At 35.0% G+C, this 27,520-nt stretch overlaps 1 protein-coding gene across 1 annotated transcript in view; it reads left to right on the top strand.

Annotated features, from left to right (window-relative positions):
- The window catches only part of kl-2 (dynein heavy chain 2, axonemal kl-2), a 30,166-nt gene extending 3,156 nt beyond the window's left edge, over nucleotides 1-27,010 (top strand). Inside the window, exons 3-12 of the mRNA XM_065502047.1 lie at nucleotides 583-1,264; nucleotides 1,326-1,710; nucleotides 1,780-2,223; nucleotides 13,609-16,788; nucleotides 16,944-17,142; nucleotides 19,659-23,538; nucleotides 24,746-24,850; nucleotides 24,910-25,852; nucleotides 25,913-26,403; nucleotides 26,463-27,010. Of these exons, the coding sequence (XP_065358119.1) occupies nucleotides 583-1,264; nucleotides 1,326-1,710; nucleotides 1,780-2,223; nucleotides 13,609-16,788; nucleotides 16,944-17,142; nucleotides 19,659-23,538; nucleotides 24,746-24,850; nucleotides 24,910-25,852; nucleotides 25,913-26,403; nucleotides 26,463-27,010 (10,857 nt within the window). The remainder of the gene's footprint in view (nucleotides 1-582; nucleotides 1,265-1,325; nucleotides 1,711-1,779; nucleotides 2,224-13,608; nucleotides 16,789-16,943; nucleotides 17,143-19,658; nucleotides 23,539-24,745; nucleotides 24,851-24,909; nucleotides 25,853-25,912; nucleotides 26,404-26,462) is intronic.
- Nucleotides 27,011-27,520: the final 510 nt, after the last annotated feature.

Raw genomic sequence — 27,520 nt, forward strand, 5'->3', positions numbered from 1 at the left:
TCGCTCATTTTCACAAACTTTTAGTTTTTTGTTTGATATACATAAAATTGAGCAGTTAATGTTCTTCTTTCGATTGATTGAATTTTAAAAACATTTTCCCCATGCTATGTACAAATTTTCATATATATATTGCGCTTCAATCGGCACAGTAGTTTCAGAGTTATAATAAAAAATTTAAGAAAAAAAATATTTTTTACATGAAAATAGCAAATTTGTTTGTTTTAAAAAAATCATGAAAAATCGAAAACGGCAAAATTTGTTCACATTCATTGGTTTATCTCAAAGCCACATTTAATAGAAACAAAATGAGATATCGATCATAAAAATCGATGAATTCTTTTCGAATTTATTCACAGTTAAGTGAATTCGCTCATTTCCACAAATTTTTAGTTTTTTCTTTGATATACATAAAAATGAGTAGTTAATGTTCTGCTTTCGATCCGCTATCTATTAGGATCCAGTATATAAATACTTTACAAGATCGCGATAAAACACATTTTAGTTTTAGGTCCACAAACTTGTCTACTTTTATTTCCATTCCCTTAAAAAGTTATTATAATACAGAAAGTTTTCTTTTTCCAGATGGCCGCCGAATGGTACGACTATGTTAAACAATTTGACAATATGTTAGCTGAAGCTCTTATGATTTGTGCCCGCAATTCCCTGAATAATGTCTACTGTTCATTGCGTTCCGAGGGTGATATCAATCCCGCACCTTTAATTATCATTATGGCTGATATAGAAGATCAGAATATAGCTCTTAAACCTGACATGAAAACCATAGAAATGATTATGATTAATATGTTTGGCCGTGTTTTGAATAGTCTAAATAGCGTCAATCGTATAGCCGAAAAACTGGAGCTGCCGGCAAAACTTATTGGTCCCTCATTTGCAGAGTTAATGAAATCCGATAGCATTGTAGCAGAGACCCAAGATAAAATCTGTCTTGAGCTGGAATACAACAAAGAAGAAATAGATAGATTTGTCTCAAGTTGGGATATTTTTACGGATATTTGGGCCATGGACGAGCAGGAGTTCATAATGAAAATTGAACAGACCGAACAAACGGCAGATATCTATGAAGATAGTATTGAGTGTTATAGTAGCCAAGCAGAGCTAGTAGCTACCAAGGATGCCATAGAGAATGTATACTTTTTAATGATAAATCAAACTTCCTTAAAGAGTTCTATACTGGATTATATAGAAAAATGGCAACTATTGAATATCAAATTGCTGACCAAGAGAGCTGGTTCAAGAATTAAAAGTAAGTAATGTAAAATGTTCAATAATCTAACATAAAATTATTTAATTTTTATATTTCAAAGGTGTGTATCGCTATGTAAAACGTAACGAGAAACGCATGGCAGTTGTGCCGCGTACCTTGAAAGAGGCTAGAGAAGCCACTTTGCTATTTAATCGCTTAACCCAAGAGGTCCCTGTTAAACAAGATGAATTTCCTGCAATATTTGAGTTGTTTAAGGTTTTGGATAAATACCAAATTGAAATTTCTGATGCCATCAAACTTTTAGTTTTAAATCTGCAACCTACATGGGAAAACTATTTAAAGAAACTTGGTGATGCTGGCGATATGCTGGATAATACAAAAGAGGAATTTAAACAAAATTTGCTTTTACAAGCCGAGAAATTCCGCAATGTTATTAAGGAATTCTTGGCTGACTTTATGATTAAATTACCCACCTCAGCACAAACGTAATTTTTAATTGAACCTATGCTTAAACCTAAACAATATATTTATTCCTTTTCCTCACTCCTTTACAGAAATCCTAAAATAGCCTTAAAGTATTTAAGAATTATCGATGCAAAAGTTGTGGAATGTTTTAAGTTCGAACAAAGTTTAATAAATGATTTGTCTACGTTCTATATCAATCAACCGGAAAATTTGGATTTAAAAAAGCTAAGCAGTGAAGTTGAAATTGTTAGGGGAATCTGGTCTTTGATTTTAGAATGGCAAAATGCCTGGAATGAATGGCGGGTGGGAAATTTTTGGAAAATTAATATTGATATAATGGAAGATACGGCTTTGTCTTTGTACAAAGATTTCAGTGCTTTGAATAAGAAATATTTTAATCGTTCGTGGGATATGTTAATTGTTACCACTAAGAATTTGGACAGTTTTCGCAGAACTTTGCCACTCATTACTGCCTTGAAAAATCCTTGTATGCGTAAGAGACACTGGGATCGTGTGAGGAGTTTAATGCAGGTGTAAGTATATTTATTTTAGCAGAATGGAAGGGAAACAAGCACAGTATGACAGTTCCTCGATGTTGAAAGAAAAATAGTATGAAAATAATTTTAAAGAATTAAAAAAGCATAGAAAAACATGCAAGATAGCTATATTCGGCTGTGGCTTCACCAAATTATACTTTAAAATAAAAATTTTAAATATTTTTAGGCAAACTAAATTTATTTGATGAAAAAAAAAATTCGGGTTAAAAAATATTTTTCCGATTTTGACCGATTGTAGGTCCAACTTGCTACAGCCTTATATACATTGTTGCATTGGACTTTGCAATATCTATCATTAGATATCCATATTGTCTATATTAATGATTAAGTAATTCAGATAGAGATAAACAATAGAGCTATATTCGGCTGTGCAGAATCTTATATACAAACAGAGAAAAAACATGGTTGTGGTAACCATAAACTAAGAGCAACATATTATGATCAGATTTATGCTTGTAGTCCAAAACATATTAAGATCATTATTAGTATCATTAAATATCATTATATGTTCTGATATAATCATATGATATAAATCAATCATAATATGACACAAAGTAATCATATTAATGACACAATTAAATCATAGTATGATCCAATGAAATCATATTATTATCCAAAGTAATCATATTATTATTAAAATTTATTTTTATAAGTACAAATTTTTATTTTAATAGGTTTTAGTTTTAAGGTACTAAATTCCCAATTAAAATATTATTAATAAATTACTGAAATTTATTGTTATTCGCTCTAGCAAAGTTAAAGATAATATACAAATAAAACTATAGAGCGAATGGGAATTACAGACAGTCAAAATTTACTTGTAAGAATAACATAGCTTAGACAAACACTCACAAATCGTGGGAAAAAAGACTATTAAAAGTAAACATATTTTGTTTGCTTCTTAAACATATTATGACTACATAATATAATATGTTTACCCTTTTATTATTATTTAGTTGTTGTAAACATATTCTGTTTACATCTTAAACATATTATGACTACGCGTATAGAAAATTAACATTTAATGGTTGTACATAATAATAATTGGTCAATTCACAAGGTCTCTTATCATATCATATTGTCATAATGTCCTAATATTTCACAATGGTTTTGACTGCTTTTCAAGGATAAAATGTCCTAAAATAATACTACTCTGTAAGCCATGTTTATTGTATTATCGTAACCAACCAGAAGACACCTGTGCCGAATGCCTAAGAGTCGGTTAAGCCGAGCCGTCGAGTCGTGATATATTGGGACATTATGGCAATAAGACTGACAAGAGACCTTGTGAATTGACCAAATATGTTTACATATTTATCATTACTAGCATAACCCGGTGCACTTCGCTACCCCTACCCTGGTAAAATTAAAAAATATGAATGGAAATACGAAAATAATAATCTCTCAATTACAGTTCACTTGATATTCGAAAATAACTAACTAATTTTGTATGGGAGATACCACTCCACTGCTCTGATCCCACCCATTATTAACCTTTTATGTAAATATCAAGCTTTACTTTAACTTTCCTTTATAAGGGAGGGATCATTCCTACTACAGGAATAAATTCGTTTTTAGCTAACCTCCGTAGAATGGTAATAAATTGATTGATACAGAGTTTAAATTCTTTTAGAATTATAGGTCTCCAGATATTCAAAATTAATTATTTACTTTGTGCCACAAGCACTAATGCAATTCCGACCATTTTCAGCCAATCTGTGTAAAATGGTAAGAGAGCTTTGTGGGCAAAGTTTGAAGAACCTTGAAATTATTACTTTATATGGGAGGTGACTAACCTCCTTTTCCGATCCCTCCCTTTTTGGTTGCCCAGATATTTGAAATCAATATTTACTCTGTATGGAAGGTGCTATGCCCACTAATCTAATTCCGTCTATATTCAGCTAAACTCCGCACAGTAATAAGAAATTAATTCACTAAAAGTTTAAACACTTTTACAATTATAGTTCTACAGATATTCGAAATTAATTATATACTTTGTATAGGGTGTGCCACGCCCCTATTCCAATCCCCAACAATTTCAGCGAAACTATGCAATATTATTGTTTATATGGGGATAATAAAAGATTTTTTCACTCCACAATATTATGCAAATTTGAAAATAAATGAAAAGTGCACAAGAATATCGTTTTAATAATGTGTAACAATTTTATTATAAATGGGTTTTCTATGGGGTTACCTTTTAGTTATGTGGTCACTGCACAACTAACTACTTGTTGTTTAATAAAAATAACAATAAGCTTAAAGAAAGCAAATGATAATTTACAGCGAATTAGTAGTGAGAGTAAATGAGATCAATTAGAGATTAATTATGAGATTAACAAAACAACCACCAAAAATAATAATTCCAGTATACTGATAGCAATTATATTAAGTGCAGTTCAGTAATAATTTATAAATATTGTTCTACATCTAAACATTCCGGCCCCCTTGCGGTTACGCAAAAAACACAAAAGGACCGAGTCTAAATTCCAATAATTTTAATAATTTACATTAAATTCAATCAAAATAAATTCACAGATATTTTACAGCGAATTGGAATAAAATATATAAACAAGTTTTAAACTTCAAGAAATAGATGATTTGAGAGTGTAATAAAAAATAAGCGAACTAACAAATTCAATGTTCTTATAGATACAATGTAAATATATAAATACAATGTTCGTGTAAAATAGATACATTTGTATGAAATTCAAAAAAATAGCAAATATAAATATTTTAAAAAAAATTCATAATTTTCGGTAACAATGTTATACATGAAAGTTATATAAAATATTAAAAAATAAATTTGTTGTTTATTGACGAATTTTGCCAATTAGCATCCAGCCTAATATGGTGTCTTGGGCCATCGGAGCTGTGAGTGTTTGGGGATGAATATTAGGTTTTACTAGATGAGGGTATATATCGGCCCCGAGAATTATGTTGATGTCACCAGATTCGAAGAATTTTGGATCAGCTAAGCGAAGATTTTGATACGGTTCAGCAAGTTTTTCATCTAGGTCTTGTGGTCGTAGAGGTTGTGGCAAATCTTTTGTGACTGTTGCATTTATGATAAACACAGGTCCGTCAACAAAATGTGGTTTGAATGAAAGTTTGCAAATGCGACGAGAGCCTGATCTTTCAATTGGAAGATGATAACGGACTGCTATGAATTCTGCTATTTTTGTGGTATCATTACAGGGGCTGAGGATTCCACGAACGTTACCCCAATCATCACCAAGCTTGACATTTATAATTACAGTTGGTCGTAAAATTGTTGATTGCAGGACATTTACTTCTTGGTTGGTATTGGTGCTTCTCATACGTCTGACAGGTTCAGTGTAGTGTAAATGTGTATGGTGTTTTTGGCGACATTTGCGACACCTTTCAGTACTACGACATTTAGGCAATAAGTGGCTGTGTGCCAGGCAGTTTTGGCAGTATTTAAACCTCTTGACGGCTTTTATTTTGTCTGATGTATTCATGCGGATAAATTTGGGGCATGTCCGCAAAGGATGATCCCTTTTGCATATACGGCAATCTGGCTGTTTACGTTGTATTACGGGGGACAAACTTCTTTGACGGCTGTTTGGTGGCATTATGCTGAAAAAATTAGAGATTTATTAGGCTGATTCATTATTAGATAAGGGGAGAAGAACTAATTTAACGATTGGCCTTGTTATAAGGCCTGATGAAGTACGAATTTCTGCAACTCTAACTTTGTTGTCATGACCGGGGGAAACTTTTTGTATGCGACCAAGTCGCCATTCGTTTGGGGGAAGGTTTTCCTTTTTGATTGCAACAAGATCGCCTATCGCAAAGTTTCTTTGGGGGTACTTCCATTTGATGCGTTTATGCAATTCTTTCAAATACTCTTCTTTCCATCTGCAGGCAAAATGATGGTGAAGAATATTGAGTTTTTGCCATCTGTTTGCATAACTAAGTGATTGACCAGAAAAATCTGGTTCAGGTGGGGATAGCAATGGGGCACCAATAAGAAAATGTCCGGGGGTAAGAGCGCAAATTTCAGTGGGGTTATCACTCATAGGACTTAAAGGCCTTGAGTTAAGACAGGCTTCGATTCTTGAGATCATGGTGGTGAATTCCTCAAACGTAAAAGTTTGTGCATGATTTATTTTCTTCAGGTGTAATTTAAAACTTTTCACACCTGCCTCCCAAAGTCCGCCCATATGGGGAGCGCCAGGGGGGTTAAAACGCCATTCTATAGTTTGAAAATTGTGTTGAGACAGAAGATGAGTTCGGACTTGGGATAATAGATTTTCTTGGGTTTTGTTAATGATATTAGCAGCGCCTACAAACGCTGTTCCATTATCGGAGAATATAACTTGTGGGGTACCTCTACGGGAGAAAAATCTTGAAAATGCTGCTAAAAAAGCTTGTGTTGATATTTCACTTGTTGTCTCCAGATGAATCGCCTTTGTTGCAAAACATACAAACACTAAGACGTAACCCTTAGTTATTTTGCATCCACGACCAACAAATGATTTGATACTGGATGGGCCAGCGAAATCAAGTCCGGTGTTAGTAAAAGGGCGCGACAGGTATGTCCGCTCTGGGGGGAGTGATGCCATGAGCTGCTGGCTTTGTTTTTTCTTATATAAGACACATGTTTTACAGTTAAATATAATGGTTTTAACTAAGTTTTTCAGTTTTGGTACCCAAAACTCTAATCGTACTAAGCGTACTAAAAGTGAGTTTTCGCCATGAATCGTATACTTATGAATAAGTTCTATATATAAACGGGTGAAACGGCCTGAGTAGGGTATAATCTTAGGGAATCGTTCTTCATATGACAGCATTTCAGAGCGGGAGAGTCTACCATTTATCCTCATGATGCCATCAGAGTCAATAAACGGGTTAAATGTTAACAATGAACTCTTTTTGGGAATGTCTTGTCCACAAAAAAGCAGTGAGTATTCGGGGAAGTATAGCTTTTGGCAACAAATCACTAAGCTACGTTTAACGAGTTTTATCTCTGAATGTTGTATAGTGAGAGAGGGGCAATTGAAAGCAGTTTTGTGATGTGGATGAGTCGCATGATAAAAACGATATATGTACGCAATTACGCGCATGGCCCGTGAGAGATCAGAAAAACGAGAGAGAATGTCTTCTGAGTTTTGATTTAAATGGGTTTTTATGGACCTAACTTCCTCGTGAGTGTTTACAACTGGCAGTATTGAAGGCCATTGGGAACTGGGCAATTTGAGCCATGTTGGTCCATGCCACCACAAATCATTGCTTACCAATTCATTAGCCGTAAGTCCACGAGAACCTAAGTCGGCTGGGTTATCCTTAGAGCAAACATGACGCCATTTGTCATTTCCTACTTTATCTATTATGAAAGTGATTCTGTTGGCGACGAAAGTAGTCCAATGCGAGGGCTGTTTTTGTAACCAGGCCAACACGATAGTTGAATCTGTCCAGAGATGTAATTCACATTTCTCAAAATTAACTTGAGATCGAAATGATGATATCAATTTTGCTAGGAGTTCGGCACCACATAGCTCTTTTCTGGGGAGAGTAACAAATTTGACAGGGGCTACTTTGGTTTTGGCAAGAAGTAGATGAGTAAATATTTGACCTTTTTCGTTCATAGTTCGAATGTAGAGTGTGGCAGCGTAGGCCTTTTCAGAGGAGTCACAAAATCCGTGTAGTTCTACCGAATAAGAGGGGTCATAATTTACAAAACGGGGTATTTGTATCTTATTAATGTTCGGATAGTCATCTAAAAATAAAAGCCAACTGCGCATAGTTTCTGGCTTTAGGTTTTCATCCCATTCGATTTGGTCCTTCCAAATCTGCTGCATAATCATTTTTGCGACAACAATCTTTGGGGCCAGCCATCCAGCTGGGTCAAACAATCTTGCAATATCTGATAGTACGGTTCGTTTTGTGACATTTTCTCGCAAAGGCTGTGTTAATGGGTTAAAGTAAAAGTAATCTAGTCCCGCATTCCAACGGAGACCTAAAGTTTTAGTTGTGGTCGTGTCTTCAAGTTCTAATGTGTCAGACATGAGTAAGTGTTCGGGTTTCAGACCTTGTAAGAGAGAATTTTCATTTGCAATCCATTTACGGAGAGAGAATCCAGCAGATTCTAGTACTTTAATTAGTTCATCCCTTGATTTTAAGGCCAGAGAAAGATCATGAGAGCCACCTAAGACGTCGTCAACGTACATATTCTCTCTCAGTATGGTAGAAACGTCGGGGTAATCGTTTTTACAGCATTCAGCTAGTTCGAGTAAAGTTCTTAAAGCGAGATATGGAGCGCAATTGACTCCAAATGTGACAGTCTGAAGCTCAAAATCTTGGGGTTCTTTATCGGGTGAATTGCGGAATAAAATCCTTTGAAAAGGGGTATGACGTGAGTTTACCAGTATCTGCCGATACATTTTTTCGATGTCAGCATTAAATACGTATTTGAACAAACGCCAACGAGTAATTAGCACAGTCAAATCTTGCTGTAAAACTGGTCCGGGATGTAATACGTCATTTAGACTTAATCCAGATGAGGAGGAACTAGATGCGTTGAATACAACACGAAGTTTCGTGGTTGTGCTTTCGGGTTTGATCACAGAATGGTGGGGTAAGTAGAACGAAGAGTTAGGGGGAGCAGATAAATCTGGTATTACTGTAATCATATGATTGAGAAGTGAATATTCTTCAATTACTTTGTCGTAATCGTGTTTTAATTGTGGGTTCTTTTTAAGTCTACTCTCATTTCTAAGAAATTGAGTTAGGGCTGAGTTGCGAGAGTTGCCGAGGGGTATATTATCACTATATTCTGATTTAAAGGGTAGGACAACTACGAAACGACCATTTTCGTCTCTAAAAGTTGTATTTTTATATAAGTTTTCACAGAAAACATCTTCAGTAGATATTGTAGGTTTTTCTTGAACTTCTTCAAGTTCCCAGAATTTAGTTAGTTGATTGTTTAGGTCAAGATGATTCATATATGAAGACACAGAATTAAGAGTAGGTGTAGGGGAGCGTATTTTTCCTGAGATAATCCATCCGAAAATGGTACGCTGAGCAACAAGAGACCTCTGATAATCCCAACGTACACCATCTCTTATGATTTTAGGATACACATCACAACCTATCAATAGTTCAACATTTGAGGTTTTGTAAGAGTAGCTATCAGCCAAGGGCAAATCAGAAAATTTTGCACTAATAATTGAAGACATTTCATAATAGGGTAAATCTCCAGTCAATTTATTGACGACATATGCGTCAGTTGTGGTTTTGAAAAGTTTTTCTGTAGGTGAACTTATTGTAATATTACAGATTCTATTCGCAGTAGCAGATAATGAACCACTTAGCCCAGTAATATTAGTGTGTGATGTTTTTGTAGGGATTGCCAGAGAAGCCTGAAGTTTCTTTGAAATGAATGTTGCTTCAGATGCTGAATCAATAAGTGCTCTTACAGTACAACGTACATTTCCTACACAAACATCAACCAAAGCTGTACCAAGAATTACAGAATTATGTGTAGTGGACTGTAGCTGGGTAGAGTACGATTGACGCAATCTTGCTGCAGCAGCAGCTGAAGTAGAGGGGGTATCAGCGGGGTTGCTAACTATTTGTGAGGGGTGCAATTCACGAGTGTTATTCGTCGATGAATCGTTAGATGATCTAACACTAGCTTGTTGGGATACGGTTAAGTTTTCGGAGCGATGTAAGAGCGAGTGGTGTTTCTGTCTACATAGCGAACAACTATAGTGGCTTTTGCACGTTTTGTAGTCGTGAGAGGATGCTAAACAATTAGTACACCGTTTTTGTTTTTTCACTAAAGAATAACGATCATCGACTGCCATGGCTAAGAAATTAGGACACAATCTTAAGGGATGGGCATCTTGACAGAGCGAACATTTCGGAGACTTGTCATTCGTGACTTTTGTTTGAAACGTACTAATTTTTCTAGGATAGTTGGGATTCTGTTTTTTCATATTAGATTTCTTTGAGGGAGTTTGAGAATCAGATGATGTGGTACGAATGTCCGCGAAACCTTCAAGAGATTGGTATCTGCATGTTAGAAAACTATCCATCTCCTGCCAAGTTGGTAATTCTTTACTATTTCCTAATTGCTGTTGCCATAAATGCAGGCTAATGTCAGGAAGACATTTGGCACAAATGAAGACAAAAATAACATCCCAATTTTTAGTGTCTATATGAAGCAGAGAGAGATTTTTAATGCAATCATTAATCGATCTCTGAAGTTGTTTGATACTGCGACCTGATTCCTTGTGAATGGGGTTATTTAATAAGTTGAAAAGGGTTTTCAATTGGGAGTTAACAAGAATTCGAGAATTTTCGTAGCGTTCAACAAGATTCTTCCACGCCATATCAAATCCACTATTTGTCAGTGGACAATTTTTCAAAATATCATGGGGTTCTCCCTCAGTTTTCTTCAATAAATGAAATAATTTTTCAACAGGGGACAATCGGGTGTTATTAATGTATAGGGCCGTGAACATATCACGGAATGATGGCCAAGAGACATAGTCACCATAAAATGTTTGTGTATCACAGGGGGGAAGTGATATATTTGGGTTTAAGTCATTTGAAAGAGGCGGGGGTGTGACAGCAGGGATATTTGGGATTCGTAGAGTATCTAAAATCTCATTTGCCTTAGACAAAGCTCTAACATGTGAGTCAAAAGTTTTAAAAAATCGTTCTTTTAAAGTTTCGACGTTAACTTCCTGATCGATTGTACTATAATTTGTTAAAACTTTATCGTAGGCTGCCCTAAAGTCTGTCCAATGTCGGAGAATCTCATCCTTGTGAATGTCCAGAGTGTGCACAGTATGATTGGCAACTGGTACACCAGAGAAAAAAGCTTCAAATTCGACAACCTGATCAGATGATTTTATAAATTCGTCTAGTAATGACATATTGGGTTGTTATTTAAAAGGGCGCAATGTAAAAACTTTTATTATTACAAAAATATTGTAAATTTTTAATATTATAGTTTATTAAGAAAGCGTGTTGGGAATAAAATTGTATTTATTTGAAAAAATTTCTTTTATTGATGGTATTCAAGGGTTTTTTTAACAAATTTTATAAATATCTTTGTCAATAATATTTCACAACTTATCTCACTTTCACAATTTAGTTGATGTATTGATTGTTGCTTTAATTTTCAGCTTTTATGGAGAAATAAGTTTAAATTATTGACGAGTTTAATTTTAATAAGAATTTGTTAAGAATTCAAAAAATGTATCTCTAATTATGTAGGGGGTATATATAATTACTTCGAGTTAATTACTAATATTTTTCCTTGAGTGTTTCATGTTTTAGTAAGCTGTTAAATCTCTTTAATCTGGTTAACAGTTCGAAGAAATAGCAGCGGTACCTATCTTTAATATTCTCTTTGGGTGAGATACTCAACAAGTATTGATCACTGCAATGTGTTATGTTGGTTTAAGTTTGTTACTCTGAGATTGATTACAGCAATGTTATCCAAAACTGTCATACAATAATTATTTTTAAACACTTGTGGATTTTATTATTAATAAGAAGGGAATTTCTTATTTTAATAAATTTATAACGTTTTGTATATAATATATAGATGATCTTTGTTGTTGTAGATTAGTAATATAAAATTTTGTGTAAGTTAAAAATTAATGCATTAAAATACCTTTTAATTATCGCTTGTTTTTGGACACTTGATGGATGGTGATGTTTATTGAGTAAATGAAATTCAGCAACCTTTTACCGGGAACAAATATGGATATGCACTTTCAATATGGGGGTGATATGAACCTTTTGCAGTATTTAAAAATGAAATGTTTAAATCTTTTATTAACTGGGGTAAAAACCGCTGGGGTATAGTATAATCCACTGGGGAAAGATCCGGTTTGATGGACCAACAAATGTTTATATGGGGATAATAAAAGATTTTTTCACTCCACAATATTATGCAAATTTGAAAATAAATGAAAAGTGCACAAGAATATCGTTTTAATAATGTGTAACAATTTTATTATAAATGGGTTTTCTATGGGGTTACCTTTTAGTTATGTGGTCACTGCACAACTAACTACTTGTTGTTTAATAAAAATAACAATAAGCTTAAAGAAAGCAAATGATAATTTACAGCGAATTAGTAGTGAGAGTAAATGAGATCAATTAGAGATTAATTATGAGATTAACAAAACAACCACCAAAAATAATAATTCCAGTATACTGATAGCAATTATATTAAGTGCAGTTCAGTAATAATTTATAAATATTGTTCTACATCTAAACAATTATAAAAGAGCCATTTAGACTAAGTTTGAAGAATCTTGCAATTATAGTTCACAAAATATTTAGAAATAACTATTTACTTTCTATGGGATGCGACTCACTATTTTTCCGACCCATCCCATTTTTGAATAAAATTCAAGCAGTGATAAGTAATTGATTCCGTCACAAACATATATTTTTGTGACTTTAAAATTTAAATTTAAGACTTTAGTAATTTAAAGTTTAAATTAGTAAAGTCTTCTTCTTTGTTTTCTATAACAACTCTCACTTAAAACAGAGCGAAATCAATACTGTTTAATTGTTTCTCTTATTTATTTACAACAACAAATTGGACAAACACGATTTGTTTACTTTTTAGCTTAAGGTTCACATGTACACGTTTTTGAATATGTGTTAGTAACAACTTTAAACGCTTATAACTCCTAAAAAACTGAACCGATTTCAATAATATATATTCTGCACTTCTGTGAATAAATCCTTTTAAAATGGTATATTTCTTGCCCAAATTGAATGTATAATGTGAGCGTAAAAGGGGTCTAAAGATTTTGCCTATTAATATTATGATGATGATGATTTAGTTGTCCGAAAACCATATTCATATTTATTATTGCCATGAAAATATAAACGTTTACAGTAAATTAAATTAAAACAACAATTATATGTGTACGACAACAATATATTGTTACAAAGAACATAGTATAGTTGTCGTAACCATGTCGAACCATGTTTTTTCTCCGCGAGTACCCTTCACCAAATTATACTTAAAAATATTTTTTGGAAATATTTTTATTTAAACAAAATTAAATTTTTTTATTTTTTTAATTTTAAAAAAAAAAAAAATTTGGGTTAAAAAATATTTTTCCCGAGCCGATTTGATCGATTTTAAATAACAACCGAGCCGGGAGAATTCCCGATATAATTTATATTTATCTTAGCATCTTAGAAGACATGGCAATGGCAGCATAGCACTGCTGTCTCTCTCCAATATATACTTCACAAAAGGTCGACATTTTGTTTCAATTTTAGGAATGGAATCCTAAACTTCCCTTTTCTATAGTATACATTTCTATATTTCTCAAATTTCTTTCTTTTCAGTGATTTTGATGAGAATTCCAAGAACTTCACCTTAGAACTAATTATAGACCTAGATTTCCAGGCGTATTCTGAGGATATACAAGATATCTCGAATGCCGCCACCATGGAATTACAAATCGAAACCGGTATTAAGAATATAGCCGGCATCTGGCGTAAACAACCCATCGAAATGGTCTTCTACAGAGATGGCATCTATAAAATCAAAAGTGTTGATGAATGTTCTCAACTATTGGAGGAACATATGGTGCAAATTTCCGCCATGAAATCCACCCGATTTGTGGAACCATTTGCTGTGGTAGTAGATTATTGGGAGAAAACTTTATCCTATATCTCGGAAACTTTGGAAAAGGCTTTAATGGTGCAACGCCAATGGTTATATTTGGAGAATATTTTCGCTGGCGAAGACATACGCAAGCAGTTGCCTAATGAAGCTAAACGTTTTAACCTCATAACCGATGAATTTAAGGCCATAACAGAGAAAATGTTTGCCGCCAAAACTGCTTTAAAGGCTACACATTTTAAAAGGCCTCCTTTTCTGCTGAATAGATTTCAAAAAATCGACGAAAGATTGGAAACTATACAAAGAGCTTTGGAAATTTATTTGGAATCAAAACGGCAATTGTTTCCTCGCTTTTATTTTATTTCAAATGATGATCTTTTGGAAATTTTGGGTAACAGCAAGAGACCGGATTTGGTGCAGCTGCATTTAAAGAAACTATTTGATAATCTGGTGAAACTGGAGCTAAAAAGGGTGGGCAAAACTTTAAACAGATGGCAAGCCATGGGCATGTATGCCGATGATGGCGAATATGTGCAATTCTTAAATGTCATTTACATTGATGGTCCTTCGGAGAAATGGCTTAAAGTTTTGGAGGATTATATGTTTGCCGTGCTCCGTGAACAGTTGAAACTAACCAGAAATGCTTTAAAGAAACTATCTGGCAATCGCGAAAAATGGTTATCAATGTGGCCAGGGCAATTGGTTAATACTACTTGTTTGATACAGTGGACCACGGAGTGCACGCGCAGTTTAATGCATTGCAAAACTGTAAACCAAAAGAAGCCTTTAAGGAAATTGAAAAGCAAACAAAGTAAAATTTTGGGTAAACTTTCAGAAATGAGCAGGAAAGATCTAACAAAAATCATGCGTTTAAAAGTTAATACCCTGATAACGGTGGAGATTCACGGACGAGATGTTATAGAACGCATGTATAAGAACAATTGTAAAGATGTGGGACATTTCGAATGGTTTTCCCAGTTAAGATTCTATTGGCATCGAGAAACGGAAACCTGTGTGGTTAGACAAACGAATACCGAACATTGGTATGGTTATGAGTACATAGGAAATTCGGGTAGACTTGTTATAACGCCCCTAACAGATCGCTGTTATATAACCCTAACCACAGCATTGCATTTATACCGAGGTGGAAGTCCCAAAGGGCCTGCCGGCACAGGGAAGACAGAAACGGTTAAAGATCTGGGTAAAGCTTTAGGCATGTGGGTTATTGTTACCAACTGCTCGGAGGGTTTGGATTTCAAGAGTATAGGCAAAATATTTTCCGGTTTGGCTCAAACGGGTTCCTGGGGTTGTTTTGATGAATTTAATCGCATTAATATAGAGGTGCTATCAGTGGTGGCCCAACAAATCCTTTCGCTTATATCTGCCTTAACTGCCAAACAAACTGAGTTCCTGTTCGAAGGTCAAATTATAAAACTGGTGCCCACAGTGGGTTTGTTTATTACCATGAATCCGGGCTATGCGGGCCGTACTGAGCTGCCCGATAATTTGAAATCCATGTTCCGTCCCATCTCCATGATGGTGCCCGACAATGTCATCATAGCAGAAAATACTTTATATTCAGATGGTTTTACCAATACCAGGAGTTTAGCGCGCAAAGTTTTTACATTGTATGAATTGGCCAAACAGCAACTGTCCAAACAATATCACTATGATTTTGGTTTGCGTTCCATGGTGGCTTTGTTAAGATATGCAGGACGCAAGAGAAGACAACTGCCGGAGGCTTCTGAAGAGGAAGTAGTTTACTTGGCCATGCGTGACATGAATGTGGCACGTTTGACCGCCAATGATTTGCCGCTGTTTAATGGCATAATGTCCGACATATTTCCCGGAGTTGATGTTCCCCTAATTGATTACAGTGATTTCAAAGATGCCATAGAGGATGAACTTAAAGCCAATGGTTTACAATTAATACCCATAGCCATTAAAAAGGTCATAGAGCTGTATGAAACCAAAAATTCTAGACACTCCTCCATGATAATAGGAGATACAAACACTGCCAAATCGGTAACTTGGAAGTGCTTACAAGGTGCTTTCATTAGAATGAATACAAATAGAAAACCTGGCTGGCCAGCTGTTGTAGTTTACCCGGTCAATCCCAAAGCTTTAAATTTGGCCGAACTATATGGAGAATATAATTTGGCCACTGGGGAATGGCTGGATGGTGTGCTCAGTTCTATAATGCGTGTGATTTGTGCCGATGAAGATCCCACACAAAAATGGCTGCTATTCGATGGTCCCGTAGATGCGGTATGGATAGAGAATATGAATTCTGTAATGGACGACAACAAGCTTTTGACTTTGGTAAATAGTGAACGTATTACCATGCCCGCCCAGGTTTCACTACTCTTCGAAGTGGCTGATCTGGCTGTGGCCTCGCCAGCTACAGTTTCTCGTTGCGGCATGGTTTATAATGATTATCATGACTGGGGCTGGCGTCCCTATGTCAAGTCTTGGTTGGCCAAACAAAAGCCGGCGGAATATGTCAAACTTATTACAGAATATTTCGAAGAGTTTCTCGACAAAATATTAAACTTCAAGCATTATCAATGTAAAGAGATTGTGGAAACCAATGAGTTGAATACAGTGATATCAATGTGTAATTTATTGGAGGGTTTTGCCACCAAACAGAATGGTATTGTTACAGGCAATGAAGAATTATTGGAGATTATGTCCAAACTATGGTTTATGTTCTGTTTGGTGTGGTCGGTTTGTGCCACTGTGGATGAGGAGGGTCGTAGTAAAATTGATGCTTTTATACGTGAACTGGATGGTAGTTTTCCGATTAAAGATACTGTGTATGATTACTATGTTGATCCTAATCAGAAATCTTTTCTGCCATGGAATAATAAACTGTCGGACACGTGGAAATATAATGAAGAGTGAGATGTTTCAGCGGGGGATACTAAGTAATATGATCCGAAAATTATAATATAGAAGAATTTCTAATCTAGTTAAATTTTCTAATCAAGTTACAAAGTATCTCCCCAGATTTATTTGCTTCGAATATATACTAATTCCGTTTAATAAATTTCAGAGCACCGTTTTACAAAATTATTGTGCCCACAGTAGACACTGTTAGATATGAATATTTGGTTTCAAAACTCTTGCAAGACAGTCGCCCAGTACTTTTAGTGGGTAATGTTGGAACTGGCAAAACCTCTACAGCTATCAGTGTTATGGAGTCCTGTGATAAAACTAAATTTACAGTATTCTCGATAAATATATCGGCTCAGGTAGGGCATATAACTGTTAAACAATAATATATACAAGATCGACTTAAAAAACAACGTATTAATTACCCAATCCAAAAAATGGTTTATTCTAAGATATCAGTTATAGCAAATCAGTTTATTTTTCAATAACCATTTTTGGTTTTTATCGGTCATAAATGTTTAATTTATATATTTATGTATATCCACAAATTCCGCTCCAAATAAGTTTTATATATACAAAATTCATGTCACCAATTTGTTTTACGATCGGTCCATAATTAGTCATAGCTCCCATATAGACCCGCTTCCGAAAATCACTTTAACGTGCATAAATCGCTTAAAAATGTTGGTATACACACAAAATTCAACATAGTTAACTTTCATATAGACACAAATCACACGACCTAATTTCATGGTGATCGGTCCATAATTAGTCATAGCCCCCATATAAGGACCACTTCCGAAAATCACTCAAAAATATAAATTATTGAAATTTTAAAAGAAAAATGTTTTTGCTCTTTTATTTAGTGTTGGGTATTATATGGTCGGGCTTGACCGACCATACTTTCTTACTTGTTTTTTTTAGAAAATTAGCGAAGAATTTGGTTTTTATTGAAAAATTAGATTTTTATTCAAAGTTTAGGTTTTTTTGTGAAAAATTTGATTATTATTGAAATTTTGATTTTTAGTGAAAACTTAGTTTTTTAATGAAAAATTTTGATTTTGGTGAAAAATAAAATTTTTATTGAAAATTATATTTAAATAAAGAAAAAATAGATTTACACTGAAAAATTAGATTTTTGAAGAAAAATTCGGATTTTAGTAAAAATTTTGATTTTTAAAGAAAAATAAATTAAAAATCGTGTTTTTAGTTAAAATTAGTGAAATCGAGTTTTAAGTGAAAATTTAAGTTTTTATTAAAAAATATTTTTTTCATTCATGAACCGATTTTGATGATCTTTATATATAGACAACAATTAGACAATTCTGAAATACAATTGGGAAATTCTTAATTATAAATCGAAGTTTCTGAAATTCAATTGAAAATTTCTGAAATATAATTGGAAATTTCTAAAATGGTGTAGAATGTAAGGTCAAGAGTTGTAAGATCTGGGGGGTTATTATGTAATTCGATTCGAATCGATACTCTTTCGAAATACAATGTACAAAGCATAAAAATTCGAACGAATTTCTTTTCGAAGGAGTTACATAATAACCCCCCTGTGCAACCTCTAGGTCCGAATGAATGTTAATGAATCATTAGTTTATTAATTAATTCGCGATTTATTCATGCACTGAATTAGAAAATTATGAATTAATTGAATGAAATTTGAGTCAATTCAAATCAAATTTGGTAAAAAATTAATTGAAATTCATTTCAGACTCAAATGAATTGCAATTCGTTTCTAATTCAAATGAATTTGTCAAAGTGAATTGCAATTATGAATTGATATCCAATTCATTTGAATTGAATTGATTTTGAATTAATTCAAATGAATTAGAAAAAAGAGGGAATTGAATTACTTATTAGGTATCGGCGAAAATCCTATCAAAATGGGAAAATTTTGTTTATTTGCTAAAATAAACTTAAATTTGTATTTTTCATTCCCTTGAATTTCTGCTCTTGAATTTTATTGATTGCAACTCATTTTTGATTTCAATCATTAGAATTTCAATTCATTGTTCTAATTTATTTGAATCAATTCAAACAAATTGGAAATGAATTGAAATTCATTTCTGTCTAATTGATTTGAATTGATTTAAATTTCATTCAATTATTTTTTGTTGTTAAAAGAATTAATTCAAAATTTAGCTAATTCGTAACGAATTAAAATAAAAAAAGTATGATTTATTTACTGCTCTGGATGTTAGAAGATCCAAAAAACGTCGGCTTATATCTCATAGTCCAAATCTCCATTCCCACAAAGGTACGCAAACTAAACCTGTAATTTTTAACTTAGACCAAATGGACCTTGAGACATCCAAATGGACATGGTGGTGAGGGAGATGCTGGTAAAACCTCTGACCTGTCTCTAGTGTAGGTTATATCTGAGAGACATATGACATCAACTGTCTGTGGTTTTAGCCTCACCGCAATTATTACCAAGTCAAAAAACATTGTTCGCGACTATATTGGAGGTGACTGCATGGAACTTCCAAGCCTTCAGCTTTTTTTGACTATCTTGAAATTGTACCATCTTTCAAGATTGTCTAGATCTCTGCTTGGAAGAAGCTTTATTCCTCTATTAAGACACCAGCTCCGGTGCTTAGCTCTGTCTTATATCCGTCTATTAATACTAGAACACCCTTCAAAAAGTCTATCGGATTTAAGTTATTCGTCTGTTTCTGGAAGCGCATTGTTAGAATTCTTTCCTTTTCTTTTAATCAAATCAATAGTTAGTCTGAAAAGAATTTCAAAATGTCATCTTAGAACAAACCAAAATTTATTTTTTTTAAAGTTGATTAGAGTAACATTTTTACCTAGACCGATCATATAGATATTTACTATAACATTTGGATATTTTTTATAAAATTAGACCACTGCTGCTGGCTTACAAGAATCTATAGAAAATCGCACTGAAAAAAGAACTAAAACTCACTATGTCCCCATTGGTGGCAAGAAAATGATCTGCTTTATGGACGATTTCAATATGCCGGCCAAAGATGTTTATGGTTCTCAGCCGCCGCTGGAATTGATTAGACAATGGATCGATTATAAATATTGGTTTAATCGTAGAAATCAACAGAAAATTTATGTACTCAATACTTTGCTTATGGCGGCTATGGGTCCTCCTGGGGGTGGAAGACAAATAATATCATCACGCACCATGAGTAGATTTTTCCTACTCAATATGACGTTTCCCAGCGAGGAGATTATAAGAAGAATTTTTGGCACCATGATTAGACAGAAATTACAAACATTTGCAAATGAAGTGCGTGAACTATGGGAGCCCATTACTGAGGCCTCCATACACATGTACCGGGATGTGGTGGAAAAAATGCTGCCCACTCCTAATAAATCGCATTATTTGTTCAATCTCAGAGATATTTCAAAGGTGTTTCAGGGACTGCTGCGCAGTAATTCAGAGTTGCAGGTTAAGAAGTTTCAATTCTTAAGACTTTGGGTTCATGAGTGTTTTAGGGTGTACTCAGATCGTTTGGTGGATGATAATGATCAATCTTGGTTTCAAAATAAATTTAATGAAGTTTTGGGCAAATATATGGAAATAACTTTACATAGTTTATGTCCTAATAAATCGGTGCCTATATTCGGGGAATTCATGAGTGCCCAGGGTTATTATGAAGATTTGTCTTATGATAAATTAAGAACTTATATTAACAATCAAATGACTGAATACAATAACTCGGGTATGGCCCGCATGCAGTTGGTGTTCTTCAAAGATGCCATTGAACATGTGGCCAGAATCGTGAGAGTAATATCGCAACCCCGTGGTCACATTTTAAATATAGGCATAGGAGGTTCTGGGCGCCAGGTTTTGGTAAAGCTGGCTGCTTTTATATTGGAAATGGGTGTGTTTCAGATAGAAGTAACCAAGAAGTACAAGACCCAAGAATTTAGGGAGGATTTAAAGAATTTATATAAATTAACGGGCGTTAAACAAAGAGCCACAGTTTTCATATTCAGTGGAGAGCAAGTGGTGGAGGATACATTTTTGGAAATCATCAATAATATGTTAAGTACCGCGGAAATTAATCTGTTTAAGTCGGATGAATTTGAGGAGCTGAAAAATGAACTAGAGAGGCCGGCCAAAAAGGCCAATGTGCAATTAACCACGGAAGCTATGTACAACTTTTTTATGCAAAATGTTAGAGATAATATGCACATTGCTTTAGCCATGAGTCCTATAGGAGACTCATTCAGATCCTTTATAAGACAGTATCCGGCTCTTATAAATAACACTACCCCCAATTGGTTTAGGTTATGGTCTCAGGAGGCCCTATTGGAAGTGGCCTCTACATTTTTGACTGGTTTTAAAATACATGTGCCAGCTCCTGGCAAAGAATCTGAAAAACATAGAGACAGTTTAGTAGTGACTACTGAAAGTACTTTACAACGAGAAGTGGCATATAGCTGCTCTGTTATACATTCCAATGTTACAGAAATATCAGGCCTAATGTTAAGAGAAGTTAAAAGGCAAAACTATGTAACCTCTCTAAACTATTTGCAACTGGTGAGTGGTTTCAAGGAACTGCTGGAACAAAAGAGATTTGAAATATCCTCTAGTGCCAACAAATTAAGAAATGGTTTATCCAAGATAGCAGAAACACAGGAGAAAGTAAGTGGCATGTCTGAGGAACTTAAAGTCAGCTCGGCCCAAGTGAAAGTTTTAGCTGTAGAATGTGAAGAATTCATAGCTATAATTGAGACTCAAAAGGCAGAAGCCACAGAACAAAAAGAAAAGGTAGACTTTGAGGCTGTCATAATAAGAAAAGAAGAGGTGATTTGTCTGGAATTGGCAGCCACTGCGAAAGCTGACTTAGATGTTGTCTTACCCATGATAGATGCTGCTGTTAAGGCTTTAGATGCTTTAAACAAAAAGGATGTAGCCGAGGTTAAATCATATGCCAAACCTCCCATGAAAATTGAAAAGGTTATGGAAGCTGTATTGATACTGTTGGGTAAGGAACCCACTTGGGAGAATGCCAAAAAGGTATTGGGCGAAGCTACATTCCTCAATGATCTGAAAAATTTCGATAGAGATAATGTATCCGATAAGACTTTTAAGAAAATTGCTGTATATACCAAAAATCCCGAATTGGAGCCCGAAAAGGTGGCCGTAGTATCAGTGGCCTGTAAATCCTTGATGCAATGGATTATGGCTATTGAGAATTATGGCAAAGTGTATCGTATAGTGGCTCCCAAACAGGAAAAATTAGACAATGCCATGCGTTCTTTGGCGGAAAAACAGGCCTTATTGGCGGCAGCTAGAGCTAAACTGGAAGAGTTAAATGCCAGGCTGGCTGAACTCTATCGCCAACTCAATGAAAAAACAGAGCTTTTAAATGAACTAAGAGCCAAAGAAGAGAAATTGCGTAAGCAGCTGGAGAGAGCTATAATATTAGTGGAATCTTTGGCGGGAGAAAGAGAACGTTGGATCGATACAGTGGCCAATTTAGATGGCCAATTTGAGAAGCTACCGGGAAATTGTTTGATATCCACAGCCTTTGTCTCTTACTTGGGACCATTTGATACCAAGTATCGTGAAATTCTATTAGATAAATGGCTGAACTTAATAAAAGACAGACAAATACCAGCCACAGAAGAACTTAAAATCACCGCATTTCTATTGGATGCTGTAACAGTTAGAGAGTGGAATATACAGGGTCTGCCGGCTGATGATTTCAGTACAGAAAATGGCATGATTGTTACCCAGGGTAGTCGTTGGCCTTTGATTATTGATCCCCAAATGCAAGCAAATACTTGGATTAAAAACTTTGAGGAAACTAATGATTTGAAAGTAATAGATTTTGGGCAATTGGATTATTTGAAAACTTTGGAGTTGTCGCTGCAAAATGGCAATCCGGTGTTGTTGCAAAATGTAGGAGAACACCTTGATCAAGCTATTAATCCTATATTGAAAAAGAGCTTTGTTATACAAAGTGGCCAAAGGTTAATCAAGTTCAATGATAAATTCCTAAGCTACCATAGCAATTTCCGTTTGTATATAACCACCAAAATAGCCAATCCTCACTATCCACCCGAAATATCTTCCAAGACAACTATAGTTAATTTCGCTTTAAAACAAGATGGTTTACAGGCCCAACTACTGGGCATAGTGGTGCGCAAGGAAAAGCCTGCCTTGGAAGAGCAAAAAGATGAGCTGGTTATGACAATTGCGCGCAACAAAAGAACCCTTATCGATTTGGATAATGAGATTTTGAGGTTGTTAAATGAAAGTAAAGGTTCCATTTTGGAGGATGATGAATTGTTTGCCACTTTACAAAAGTCTCGCCAAACCTCGGCCTTAGTTAAGGAGTCGCTTAGTACGGCTGAAGTGACCGAAATTGAAATCGATACAGCTCGCCAGGAGTATCAACCAGCTGCAGAACGTGCTTCTATTTTATTCTTTGTTTTAATGGACATGTCCAAAATTGATCCCATGTATGTTTTCTCGCTAGCCGCTTATATATTGCTATTTACTCAATCCATCGAAAAAAGTCCCAGACATTTAAATGTCAGAGAGCGTATTGTCAATATCAATGACTTTCATACTTATTCGGTTTATAAGAATACTTGCCGCGGCTTGTTTGAGAAACACAAGCTTTTATTTTCCATACACATGTCTGCTCAGATATTGGGAAATGCTGGCAAATTGGTGGAGGCGGAGTATGAGTTTATTTTGAAAGGTGGTATAGTGCTGGATAAACTGGGACAGCCACCAAATCCTGCTGCACGTAAGTTAATTATATTTATATCTGCTATAATTGGATGTTTCAGAAGCTAAAAGGCCTAACTCTACTTTTCCAAAATTTCTCAATTTTGTTGTATTACTATATAATTAGTTGTAAACTCTTTTAAAATTATTTTGTTCTTCTATTATTTAATTTATGAGGAGGGACTATTTGTACCCTACACCACCATAGTGGGGAGGGTATTATGCGTTTGTGCAGATGTCTGTAACGCCCAAAAATATTAGTCTCATCACCTAATTTCATGGTGATCGGTTCATAATTGGTCATAGCCCCCATATAAGGCCCTCTTCCGAAAATCACTCAAAAATATAAATTATTGAAAGTTTAAAAGAAAAATGTTTTTGCTCTTTTACTTAGTGTAGGGTATTATATGGACGGGCTTGACCGACCATACTTTCTTACTTATTTTTCCGTTCCATTTGTTCCGTTTTATAATTTTCATAAATTTTAAAAATCTATTTTTCAAACATCACTAATTTAGGACTTTTAGCTTCTGACACATCCAATTATTATTTCACAGCGTATACTCTACACCACTCTAGGAGGAATACCCTTCCCGTTTGTGCAGATGGCATTGGGGTACGGGTTATCTGTACACAAAACCGATGTTTGTGATCGGACATTCATTATGTTAAGGTTTTATAAGTAACAAGCCAAACATTTTGTAACGTCCAAAGATGGGTTCCAACATCCACCATAAAATATGCCTTTCCATAAAGAACCGCTTTCCACAGTTCATTTAATGATGTCCGCCATTCCGTCCGTCCAATGTAAAACTTGTTATAAATCTATAAGGTTGCAAAGTAGTCAATGTTCCCAACTGTAATAAAAGTTTTAGAACTTTGGATATCAAGATAATCTTTAGCACGATTAAGTTTCTTATTCAAAATTCTATGAGGATCAGATGAAAACTTACATAATTTAAGCAAGATAATGAATTAATTACAATATCCAGATGGTGCAGAGTATTAAAAGGCGGACATTGCCGAGTCAATGTTCCCAACTGTAATGAAAGTTTTAGAAATTTAGATATCGAAATAAACTTTAGCATGATTAAGTTTCTTATTGAGGATCAGTCGAAAATTTACCTATTTAAAGTTAAATAATGAATTAATTACAATATCAAGCTGGTGCAGGGTATTAAAAGGTGGACATTGACAACTATACCATACTTTCTTACTTATATTAGATTGGATTAGTGAGCAGTCCTGGGACAATATCACGGAATTAGATAAAGTGGCGGGATTTCATGGCATTATTGACTCGTTTGAACAAAATTCTAAGGCCTGGCAAAGTATGTTATCTTAAATTCATATTAAAAACCAAAATCTGATTATATATTCTTTCCTTTAGTTTGGTATGCCACCACAACGCCTGAAGTGGAAGATCTTGTGGGAGAATGGAATGACAAATTAACAGATTTTCAAAAGATTTGTGTTGTCAGATGTCTAAGAGCCGACCGCATACAATTTTGTCTCACCCAATTCATTGTGAACTCATTGGGAACTCGCTTTATAGAGCCTCCAGTTTTAGACCTCAAAGTAGCCTTCGAAGAGTCTTTGCCACAAACTCCTTTAATATTTGTTTTATCACCGGGAGTTGATCCTACACAATCGCTTCTGACTTTGGCCGAACAAGTAAAAATGTCCTCACATATATTTTCTCTGAGTTTGGGTCAGGGTCAGGCGCCGGTGGCCACAAAAATGATAATGGATGGAGTAAGAGAGGGCAATTGGGTATTTCTAGCCAATTGCCATTTATCGCTCAGTTGGATGCCCACACTAGATAAAATTATAGCCACCATACAAACCATGAAAATACACAAACGTTTTCGTTTATGGCTTAGCTCCAGTCCTCATCCGGATTTTCCCATTTCTATATTACAAATCAGCATAAAAATGACCACGGAACCTCCTAGAGGCATAAAAGCCAATATGAAACGTTTGTATAGTAATGTGAATGAGGCCAATTTTGATTTGGCCAATGATCCGGGAAAATATAAAAAACTATTGTTCTCATTGTGTTTCTTTCACACTATATTACTGGAGCGTAAGAAGTTTTTGCAATTGGGCTGGAATGTTATTTATAGTTTCAATAACTCTGACTTTGAGATTTCGGAGATCTTGTTGCTGTTGTACCTAAACGAGTATGAGGAAACACCTTGGGATGCCTTGAAATATCTAATAGCTGGAGTTAATTATGGAGGTCATGTTACAGACGATTGGGATCGTAGATTGCTAACCACTTATATCAATCAATATTTTTGCAATGAAGCTTTAAATATCTCCAAATTTAGGTGAGACAACTCACGATATCTTCTAAAGAAAAAATCAAATTAATTTGACTGTTATTTTAGACTATCTTCCTTGGCTAATTATTTTATACCTTACGATGGTGATCTACAGTCCTATAATGATCATATACAACAATTTCCCAATTTTGATAAACCTGAAGCCTTTGGCCAGCATTCTAATGCCGATATTGCTTCTTTAATAGGGGAAACTCGCATGCTCTTTGGCACTCTTATATCTATGCAGGTTCAAACCTCAACCACGGAAGGTGAAAGCAAAGAATCCAAAGTTTTACGTCTGGCTCAAGATATAGCTCAGAGTACTCCCAAAGAATTGAATTATGAGCAAACTGCCAAATTGGTGGGTTTAAATCGCAACCCTTTAGAAGTGGTTTTACTGCAGGAAATGGAGCGCTATAATGTTTTGTTGAGAAATATGAAAGTACATTTAAGAGATCTGCAAAAGGGCATAAAAGGGCTGGTTGTAATGAGCTCAGATTTAGAAGAGATTTATGTAGCTGTTTATGAAGGTCGTGTGCCCGCCTTGTGGTTGAAATGTGGGTTTAGCTAACATTAAATCTGTAACAATTTAATCTTTACTTCCTTACGATTTTAGCTTATCAATCCGAAAAACCCCTGGCCTCCTGGTCTCGTGATTTGATCTTTAGAATTGAACATTTTTCCAACTGGGCTAAAACTCTTAAACCTCCCACTTTGTTTTGGCTAGCCGCCTACACCTTTCCCACCGGCTTTTTAACTGCTGTGCTGCAAACATCGGCTAGGGCCACCCGCACCCCAATTGATGAATTGAGTTGGGAATTTTTTGTTTTCGTGGAAGAAGATGCCGCCGCTGCTCGCATTATACGTGAGGGTGGCGGTGTTTATGTGCGTGGCCTGTTTCTGGAAGGTGCCGGTTGGTGGCGTAAAGGCCAATCTCTTACCGAACCACTTCCTATGGAATTGGTTTCCTCTATGCCTGTCATACACTTTAAGCCGGTGGAGCAGCTGAAGAAGAAGACGAAAGGAATTTATTCATGTCCAGCCTATTATTATCCCCAAAGATCGGGTTCATTTGTAATTGCTGTGGACTTGAAAGCTGGCAGTGAGAAGGCGGATCATTGGATAAAGCGGGGAACTGCTTTGTTGTTGAGTTTGAGTAATTAAGTTGTTTGTGTTTGTATTTATGCGTTTAAATAAATTTGGTTTTGTTAAATATGGTTCCTCTTTCTGTTAATCTTTCTCTCAAACAAAACAATGCAATATCATGCTCTGGGAGTAATTTGGTTGTTCCGAAAATTTAGTTTAAAATGGGGATTTTGTAGAAACTTTAAACATATTGGGTGTATAACTTAAAAATGCGAGATATTTCAAAATGTACTTTTGTTTTGAAACCTTTGTATAAAATAAATTTATATTGTTAGCTATGATTCCGAGTCAAAAGAAATTCTCAAATTTTTAGGTCAAGAACGAATCAATCCAAATTCGGATACTCTGTTCCAAAGTGAAGCGTATCCCAGAGAGAGCGTTCTGCATCGATCGAAACAAATAGTAGTCGGATGGGGCACGGTCTGGACTATAAGGCGGGTAAGGCAAAACTTCCCAACCACTTTATTCTAAATAGTTTTAACTGGTATTACTACATGTGGCGGAGTGTTGTCATGATGGATTATTACG

The sequence above is a fragment of the Calliphora vicina genome, chromosome 2 (assembly GCF_958450345.1).
Source record: "Calliphora vicina chromosome 2, idCalVici1.1, whole genome shotgun sequence".
Taxonomy (NCBI): domain Eukaryota; kingdom Metazoa; phylum Arthropoda; class Insecta; order Diptera; family Calliphoridae; genus Calliphora; species Calliphora vicina.